The sequence below is a fragment of the Callorhinus ursinus genome, unplaced genomic scaffold (assembly GCF_003265705.2).
Source record: "Callorhinus ursinus isolate GAN/ISIS: 27379988/994484 unplaced genomic scaffold, GSC_fseal_2.0 scaffold32, whole genome shotgun sequence".
NCBI classification, from domain to species: Eukaryota; Metazoa; Chordata; class Mammalia; order Carnivora; family Otariidae; genus Callorhinus; species Callorhinus ursinus.
This window is the reverse complement of record NW_027397094.1, coordinates 14,682,116-14,692,477: the sequence shown is the minus strand read 5'-3', so window position 1 is coordinate 14,692,477 and position 10,362 is coordinate 14,682,116. Positions and strand designations below refer to the sequence as shown.

Here is a 10,362-nt window from a genome sequence, read left to right as displayed (position 1 = left end):
TGTGTGTGTGTGTGTGTGTGTGTGTGTGTGTGTGTGTGTGTGTGTGTCTGTGACTGTGTGTTTGTGTGTGTGAGTGTGTATGCGAGTGAGTGTGTGATGAGGCAGGAACAGTACTGGATCACCACCTATGCTGTGGCGCTTTATGTACAATTTCATTTCATTCTTACAGCGACTCTGTGAGATACACGTGTTTATTTCCATTTAGAGAAGAGTAAACTTTAGAGTTAAGCGATCTGCACAAAGTCTCCAGGTAAGGATAAGGTGAGGTTTTAGCCACTATGGTGGGAATCTAAGGTGCTATGTCAAGGGAGGGTCCACACAGGGGGGATCCCTGTCTGTCCAGGTGCACACAAGAAATAGTGTTCAGGACAAGGAAACCGAGCTGTCCAGGCTCTCATTCCATTCAGTCCTTATCAAAACTTTAGGCTCCTTTACAGGAAGAGTAGGATGTAGACGACTTACCAGAACCTCCAAAAAACAGCATGTCAATTTGTTCCAAAAAATAAATGCAGAAAGTGTTGATCTGCGGGAAGAGCCCAAGGAGGGAGATTGCAGGGAAGCAATATAAAAATACTGGAAATGAACAGACAAAATGGACAGTAAGTGTGTGGCCGCTGGTCCCCAGGTCCCCGAGGCAATCCTGCCTGCTCCCCTTCCAGCTCTCAGCCACCCCCCTGCCCGCATCCTGGAGGCAATACTGGACTCCTCGCACCCACAGGAGGAAGGTCTGCAGGCCAAGTGGAAATGTGCCCTTGGAAGTAACAAGGGGCTGCGTCTGAGGAAGAGGCCCGAGCAAAGAACACAGGTGAGCCCAGGACCGAGCAGAGACCTAGGATGGTGAAGGAGACAGTGGACCAGTCCGCAGTGTGCAAGAGTAGGCTTGCCCTTGAGGGGCATGAGGGTGGGGGAAAGAAACTGGGAAAGTCCAGGAATAGGTAAAGCTAAAGGCAATAGGTATGCAGATCTCTCCCTGCACGGAGGTGGGGGGTGTAAAAATGGGAGCCAGGGGCTCCTCATTTTGTGCTGCTGTCACCAGGAGCACTTGAGGTGCTGAGAGTCGCCACACCTGAACGCCACCTGCAAATTCAAGTTCAGTGGGAACTCCAGGTTTGCAGGTGAACAGGGGAGGGTGGTGATTAAGAAACCACACACAGTGACAGTGGGACAATGAAGGGCCTGACTTCCTGGGACTGGAGCATCTGGGACATGAAGGCAACCCTGCCTGACCAGAGGAAGACTGTGCCCCCTCCCAAAATCTGGAACAGTGCAACTCAATAAGACATCCACACACCAGGATTCCACATTTCAGAGATCATTTGTTAGAGGAAATTGGACGTGCTAGAGCTGCATTTTACAGCTCTGTCTCTCCCTCAAGTCTATGTAAGTTGGATTTCATAGAAACCCAGAAAACTGCCATTCCTTCTGCTGTATCTGTCTTCTGTCTCAGTTTATTGAGGAGAATGTCAATGAAGTTTGATCCTGGCAAGCCCTAATAAAACTAAGGAAATTTGATTTGAAATCCCATATGCCTGAACTTTGAACCGTGTGCTAACACTGTACATAGACCACAGTCGACAGTGGGAGTGGGGATGATGGGGGGGGGGGAAGGGGTTCAGCTATTTCTGAAAAATCAGAAATGCAAACTTTTCCCCATGAAATTATAGAAATGAGAGTCTTCATACATCCCATGCTCCTGCTAACAGTCGCTTGAAAGTAAGTATGGGACAAACCCTTCCACAATAATACGAAGGAACTGTTCCAACTCTCTTGGGGTTGGAGCCATATTTTGATACACATGGTGATTTTGCTGTAAGGTTTTCTGTGGCAAGATTTCAACGATATTGTAATAACCTAGAGCATCTGTGAGGAATCCACTTTTCAATCAAAGTAGGCAATAAGATACAAATACTGATCTGCTGGACATAATAGGACACAATTTCTTTTTTTCAGGTTTTGTGAATGGAAATCAGAGATAGGGGAAAGATATAAGAAATAAACAGAAATTTGGAGCACCTGGGTGGCTCAGTGGGTTGGGCGGCCAACTCTTGGTTTCGGCTCAGGTCATGATCTCATGATCCTGGGATTGAGCCCCACGTGGGGCTCTGCACTCAGCAAGGAGTCTGCTTTGGATTCTCTCTCCTTCTCTCCCTCTGCCCCTACCCCCCGGCTCTCTCTCTTTCCCTAAAATAAATAAATAAATCTTTTATAAAAAGAAATAAATAGAAATTTAATTAGAGAACACAGGAGCATCAGAATTTTATTCCCATATAATTTCAAGCAGACTGACTAGTACTTCTCTCAACTTTGAGACTCAGACCCAGCAGGAAAGATGACATGCTGCACTATACTGTGGAGTACTCATGGCCAGGGTAGGGGTGCACGGAAGGCGCTATGAGGTTGCATTGGTTCACCTTCTCAAGGGCTGCGTGCATGTGGCAAAAATGACACCAAGAAGAAAGAACTCCAGGGAAAAGTATGGATGTGAAATAACGGTCCTAAGCACAAACATAAAACATAAAAAGTCTCGGATCTGAGAAGGACCCATGCAGTGCCTTCTACACTGGAAAGCCAACCACCTCCTCCTGCCTGAGCCCTTCCAAGTCAGGACCTCCGTGCTTCACTAGGCAAAGCCCATGCTACCACTGGACATCTCTAACCCAAACCATTTTACAGGCCTATCTTGCAGTGAGCCAGAATGCACCTGCCATGGGCCGGGACTAGTTATTACCGCTACGACAGAGAACGGCCACAGCGTGGACATCCCAGTCTTTTGCTCCAACTCCAGTCGCAGTGCAGCCCCAGTGGCTATGTTCCTCAGGGCACACTCCAGCTTTGCTCATGCTCCTTTTGAAATACGACACTAAGAATTGAAGACCTCTTGGCTTCCTCATCTGTGGGATAATTACAAAGCCGGCCCCCTTTTGTAGACTTTCACTGAAGTGACGCTGGTGGAAAGTATTAAAAATTCCAGCCATACAAATGGAAAAATGTTCGTCATCATTAGCCATCAGGGAAGTTCAAATCAAAAACCACATTGAGATACCATCTTACACCAGTCAGAATGGCAAAAATTGACAAGGCAAGAAACAACAGAGTTGGAGAAGATGTGGAGAAAGGGGAACCCTCTTACACTGCTGGTGGGAATGCAAGTTGGTACAGCCACTTTGGAAAACAGTGTGGAGGTGTCTCAGAAAATTAAAAATAGAGCTACCCTATGACCCAGCAATTGCACTCCTGGGTATTTACCCCAAAGACACAGATGTAGTGAAAAGAAGGGCCATATGCACCCCAATGTTGTTCATAGCAGCAATGTCCGCAATAGCCAAACTGTGGAAAGAGTTGAGATGCCCTTCAACAGATGAATGGATAAAGAAGATGTGGTCCATATATACAATGGAATGTGACTCAGCCATCAGAAAGGATGAATACCCAACTGTTACATCAACAGGGATGGGACTTGAGGAGATTATGCTAAGTGAAATAAGTCAAGCAGAGAAAGTCAATTATCATATGGTTTCACTTATTTGTAGAACATAAGGAATATCATGGAGGACATTAGGAGAAGGAAGGGAAAAATGAAGAGGTGCAGAATCAGAGGAAGAGATGAACCATGAGAGACTATGGACTCTGAGAAACAAACTGAGGGTTCTAGAGGGGAGGGGGGTGGGGGGATGGGCTAGCCCAGTGATGGATATTAAGGAGGGCATGTATTGCATGCAGCACTGGGTGTTATACAAAACTATGGAACACTACATCAAAAACAAATGATGTACTGTATGGTGACTAACATAACATAATAAAAATAAAAATAAATAAATAAATAAAAATTCCAGCCCAGAGGTCACCATCTCTGACTGAGCAAGCTAAGGAGGACTGACTCAGAGGTCTCTTCCCCTTACTCCCGGAAATAAAGACAAAATTTTTTGCCTTTTAATGAAAAAGAAGTGCCCCCAGGAGTATTTTGATTATATAGGAGGGGTCTTAGAAGGAAAAATTATGTAAGAATATTACCCTCAGTGTTTCTATGTCTTTAATTCCCCTCCCCGCCCCCCCCCTATAAAATCAACAAGTCCCTGCCACTGACTTTATGTCCCCAAGTTTGGCCCCCAAGTTCCCCACCTCCTGTCAGCATACATCCCACCTTCTTCCGTTGTTCTATTATCTGACTGAAATGCTCGCCTTTGAGATGCTCCTCTCCTCGCCTTAAATAGGACGAGGAGCTTCTCCACCTTTCCCATCCACCCGATTTCCACCTGGATCATCTCCCACCACTGGCTCACACTCGGCCCCTTCTGCCCTGGCAGGCAGAGGGGGCAGGGTCAGCTCAGCCCCAAAGCAGCACCCACGGATACTCCCTGCTCCTTTCCTGCCCCCTTCCTCTGCTGCCTCGTCTCCCTCCGATCCACTTCAGGTTGATGGTGTTGCGCGGAAAGCAGGAGTGGCAAGAGGTACCAGAAATGTCAGCAGTAAGGCACAACTTTAAGAAACATTTCACACCCCCCAGCACCAGCCAGAGGAGGATCACAGCTTGAGAGGCACGTAGCACCTTTGACCACACGATGGGAAACAAGGTCACGTGTGCTTAGTTCCTGCTTCTCTCTTGTCCTTTTTCTTAAATGCTCCTTGTTAAAAGGATTGAATCGTGTCCCTCCAAAACAGTACCTGTAAACGTGACCTCACTAGGCAATAGGGTCTTGGCTCATGATCAAGTTACAATGAGGTCATTAGGGTAGGCCTTGATCTAATATGCCTGATGTCCTTATAAAAAGGGGGAATTTGGACACAGAGCCAGACACACACACACAGAGGGAAGATGATGTGGACAGACACAGGGACAAGGCCATCTACGAGCCAAGGAGCGAGGCCGGGACAAGTCCTTCCCTTGTGTCTTCAGAGATTTTAAACTCCTGGCCTCCAGAACTATGAGACAATAAATCTCCAATGTTCTCAGCCACCCATTAGTAGCAGTACTTTGTTATGGCAGCTATAGGAAACCTACACTACTTCTTCATCCCAATACCCTTCTGTTCTCTCCTCATTTTTTCTTCTCTCGTTAGTTTCTGAACCTAACCATGGCAGCAGCTATATACATTCAGGTCCCTTGGTAGTGAGGGACAGAAGGTGGAAAGGCTCCACAAAGAAGAATGAATGACTTTGAGTTGCCCTTGCTTTTCCCTCATCAAGTCAGAAAATCACTATACACCTCTATCACCTTCCTCCCATTCCCAATTGTTCTAAATTCGTTCCACAATCTTTTAGTATGTTTAACACATTCACTCCATGGGGATTGCTATTGTTCTCTTTTTCCATTTTTCTTTATCCCAGAAATCATTTAGTTGGCTTGCTAGATTATTTATCGCTATTTTTACTTGTTACTTTTGACAAGCAGACAAAAATATCTCTTAAAGAAAAGCTTTAATGGGGAAAAGGAAATTCCAGATAGAAAGATAAGGAAGGCCATCTTCCCCGCCCCATGTCCACTCCTCCATGGAATTGGTTCGAAGAAAAATAAAATGAGAATACACACAGCCAGTAGCTTATTTTAGAACAAGGGTTTCTGCTAAAAGCAAGACCTCGGGCTTTTACCAAGTACATTAAGGTCTTATTTTTTGAGCCCTAGTAACATTTCACCTTCTGATGCCACGGCAAATCTGCTATGCCAAGACAGCTATATGTATGCAGTGGCATTGGCTCATTTATAGTAGCAAATTAAAGAAAAAGAGAAATGAAAGACACCGTGTACAGAAAAACAATTTCTAAATGGAATGTATGTCATGCTTTTCTTCCTTGTTCTCCAAATCATCAAGAGGTGCGTATTAGATCCCTACTTACTGTAAGGGCCGAGGTGAACAGCCCGAGAATGATGGTGAGCTTTCCCTGACCTATGAATGAGTATTCCAAAAGTTCACCCATACATTAATTCCCTTAATACTTAAAGCACACTTGTGTTCATCAGTTCATTCACTCAACAAACATTTCTTCAGTGCCTGTATTTACCAGACACAGCGCAGGGTGCCAGGGATTCAGCAGAAGAAAGGAGGCTTGGGCTCTGCCTTGCACTTACCCAGCAGGACACAGGCTAGCGAGGGCACAGACATTAGTCAAATAATCACAAGTGAAGCAGACCACTATGAGATGGGTCTGGCGCTATGGAAAGTATGGGTTATGGGGGGACAGAAGATGGGCCAAGCTTAGCGGAAATGGGCCATCAACTAGCTTGGTCAAAGGGCTCAGGGGCGCCACAGAACAGGAACATGAGACATGAGGATGAGATGAGGAGGCGCCAAGGTAGTCAGGGCTCCAGGTCTAGGAACACTAACCCATGCTTGAGAAGCTGGGAAAAGATGGTCATGGGGTACCCAAGATTGAGCGTGCACTGCAGAGAGCAAAGGCAACATTTTGACATGGACACATGTTTCTTGAACACCTTCCAAAATGCTTTCCTGCCCTCTCCACTGCTAATCCCCAGGCCTTCGTGGGCCCTTGAGCTCTGGACTCCAGCACTACTATCTGCAAGAGGACAGCAGGAAAGGATGGTCTCCAGCATGCACAACCGTGCCTGGGGATCTGTGTCTCCTCAAACTCTCTTTCCTTGAAGCTAATCTCAGGAGGGAGATGGATGAGCTCTTTATAAGAAGGTAAAAGTACCTGAAAGTCTTTCTTGGGGTGTGTGTGTGCATGGGTGTGTGTGTGTGTGTGTTCCAACTGATGGAACTTCAAGTAATATAAAAAAGTAAAGTGAAAAATATCAGAAAGGGTAGAAGCAAATATTCTTGGGCAAGAAGCACTGCCTGGGAATCTAATCATAGGATCAGTTCTTTTCTTTCCCCTCAATATGTTTCTGTTTCCTATTTGAGCTCAGAGATTCTCTAAACATGGTGCCTGACCCTTCACTATTAAGAAGCTACTCGGCCCCTCACATGATGTAATAGGAAGAGAGATATTGAGGATACAGACAAAGGTTGGCTTGTGGGGGGCCGCATCTGGGGGGAGTGAACAGTTTGCTGCCAATGCAGTAGGAAGAGGAATGGGGAGATAGTGGTTGGGAAGGAGAGTCAGAGGGTGGCATGTATACCACGGTTTTCTCCTACAAGGAACACAAAGATACGCCATATCTGGGGGCCCTTCTCAGTCCCACTGGAGAGGCTCAGGAAGTGGTCATGGGGGCCAGAGAAAGAATGATATGGGACCTATGGCTTTGAAAAGCTCCTCTCGAGTAAGATATCCAACTGGCAAGCAGTAGATCCAGCGGCTGGTGCCTTTTATCAACTCATCTGGGCAACGTGATCACAGCCAATCACAGGTTGGCATGCGTGTCAACCGTGGGTTGTCATGACCAGGATTCTCAGAGCAGTCACGTCTTCAGAGCTGCAGGCAACACTGGGGCAGCACTGCCACATAATAATAATAATAATAATAATAATAATAATAATAATAATAGCTAATACCTGGTGCCCAGCACTGGTTCATAGGTTTAAATGTACTAACTCACTTGCACCAACCTCTGAGGTGGGTACTATTTTTGTCCCCACATTACTGTTGAGTTTTTTGTCAAGGTCACACAACTAGCAAAGTGGTAGAGCTGGAATTCAAAAAGCTAGGTGCCGAACCATGACCCAGGGCAGGTTACCTGTGTAAACAGAGCATTTTACATGAAACACCGCCTAGACCTTAAGGTGCGCCAAGTGGACCGGTGACAGGCTAGGACTCCACCTGGGCTGAGAACCATGCACCCTTGGGCATTGCCAGAGTGTCTGTGCCACGTGGGTGGGACCGTGGCTGCCACCCTGGTGGCAAAACCACCTCCACCCTGGGGAGCCTCCCTGACACCCCGTACCAGGCACCATAGCGACCAGTCTTCAGATACTACAACGTTACAACTTCTCGATCATGGATAACACAATCCTTTAGAATAATTCTGCTGTTGGATGGTGTGGGGCTCCAGCTCCCAGACCATCTTCTGAAGGTGTACAAGCCAAAAGAGAAATGCATGCCTCTTCATCCAGTAATCACATAAGGAGGTTTCTCCCGCTAGTGATTCAGAATATAAAGGGGAAACATATCCACCCTCCTCTATGTTCTTCCCCACAACCCCCAAATTCACTCACCTATTAAGAGGTCCCTAGCTGACTGGAGGGACCTTGGAGAGAAGAGCTTCAGGCCATAGACAACATAAGTGGGAGGGTGCCGGGCTTTGGCCCCTGTATTAAGAAGCAAAATAAGGCCACACAGCACACAAAAATAGACTGGTCTGCTATATGTTATGATTTGGTTGTGTCCCTAGAAAACAAACACAATTTCTGAATGGCACCTATTATTTTGATTAAATGACAAAAGCTTCGTAGTCAGTAATTCACATCACATCATATCATATCATATCACACAACTTATAACATAAATCACATTCTGCCCCCCCTCTAGAATTCATATATACAAAACACCAGGAAAAGAAAAAAAAAAAAAAACCTCTGATACTTATTCTGACAATTAAGAACAAGAATATCAAAAAGAATGTCATGCCTCTCAGACTCAACAAGATTTAGCCGAAAATTGATTTACCACCCTCAGATACAATCTAGATCTAATTCAAAGCGTCTCTAATAGTGAAACATCCGTTTGTATTGTTCATTTCAAGGGCAAAACAAAGATAAACCATTATTTGCTGGTTGCATGGTCTAACTTGAGCCCTGCTATTAATAAGAAACAGAATTATAAGTGGTGGGCTTTGATTTCCTTGTCTTAAAAAGCAAGATAATACAGGTGCAAAGTTATACCCACAGAGATTGCATAAAACATCTTAGTGTAGCACAGGGGGAATAATCCAATTTTAAAAAACTCACCATTTATATACATTTTCCTTTGAGGAAGACCAAAAACTTAACAGATCTCACCTTAGCCCTCAAAATATTGTTATGAGGAGAAGTAGAAACATTTTTATTCTTCTCCTTAAACAGATAGAAAAATTAAGGAAAAGATATAACATCAAACTTTCCAGGGCAAAAGCCAATGAAGAATTTATATGTCACAAACCAAAGCACAATTCATAAAGTTCAAAAAAACCAACAAAAATGAATTAGGGGGAGAATATTCTTTGCAATTCATGAACTACTTTGGGTATAAAAAGTAAAGATTAAAGTGATATGGGTTCACATGTGAATATTTAAAGTCACTGCCTTGAACATGTTATATTTAGAAATGCAATTTAAATTGCCATTGCTTCTGTAATAGAATGGTCCTATTCTGAGACCATCTTTTAATAGGAAGGAAAACACAGGCTGTCCATGGGGACTGGCTATGTTTGGCCCTGAGTCCAGACTCAGTCTTGAAAGGAATATTTGCACTCTTATGAAATTTCCTTTTGAATCCAACTGGGTCATAGATTAGTGAGTATGGGAATACTTTGTCTGCATTAAAAAAAAAAAAACTGAAACTGAAGCCTAAGTGAAATCTTAATGCATTTCTTATCAAGTGAAAAGCAAACTAACTTGGTTGGTATAGACAGCTACTTAATATACAAATACACAAACATATGAGACATTCCTCAAAGTGACACCGTTTAGGATATAAAATTAAAGAGCTGCCTCCCACTTGCCCTGATTTGTCCTCTTCCTAAAAGTTTAAAAATACATTTTCTAGGAATTGAAAGTCTGGTCTTGAACAAGTTTGTGATATCATCTTAAATCTGCCAAGTCAAACTTTATTTACGGGCAGGGGAACGCTCCCATCGTAATTGTAATTCATGAGACAAAACTTAAGGCTGGCTCCCTGACAAAGAGCCTGCTCTCATCATCATGCCATTCTCTTCACTTCCCATTCTATGTTTGGGTCCCTAAACCATTCTAAGCGTATCACTAATGTGTGGTATAGATGTCACTTTTAGTTTCCTTGATTCCTAAGAACATCTACTAAACATATTCATTCCCCTGCTCCCCAATTCCTTCCTTCACATATGAATCAACCATCAGACCCCTGAGGACTGATGTTTCTTTTTTCCAATAGGAAAATTCCACTCGCCCCTCCAGGTGAAGTCTGATCAGTCCTTTTTTTTTTTACAACTCATCCAACTATTTCCCGTGTGATTTCAACTTTAAAATACCCCGGGGGAGCGCACCCAGCTTCAGCTGTGGGGCATGGAGGCTTGTCTGCATGTGCAGCTGGAATCCCCATCAGCCCCCCCGCCCCCACGTACAAGGTCACGGCCCCGCTCTGGGAGGAGTGCAGCAGAAGGGTGAGGTGAAAGAATCTATCCACACCTCCAGGAACCCCCTCTGGAGAGTGGGGGTGCACATGGCCAAGGCACGAGGCCATTCGAATTCTCCTCTTATCAAGACATCCGGCGGGTCGAAGGCTTCAAACTTGTTA

The 10,362-nt window shown here is 44.8% G+C and overlaps 1 protein-coding gene across 1 annotated transcript in view; it reads right to left on the bottom strand.

Moving 5' to 3' along the window:
* Window positions 1-10,362, bottom strand: part of PCNX2 (pecanex 2) — a 313,479-nt gene that overhangs the window by 193,443 nt on the left and 109,674 nt on the right. Inside the window, exons 13-14 of the mRNA XM_073879043.1 lie at window positions 8,109-8,280; window positions 463-573 (exon numbers count right to left, since the gene is read on the bottom strand). Coding sequence (XP_073735144.1) covers window positions 463-573; window positions 8,109-8,280 — 283 coding nt within the window. The remainder of the gene's footprint in view (window positions 1-462; window positions 574-8,108; window positions 8,281-10,362) is intronic.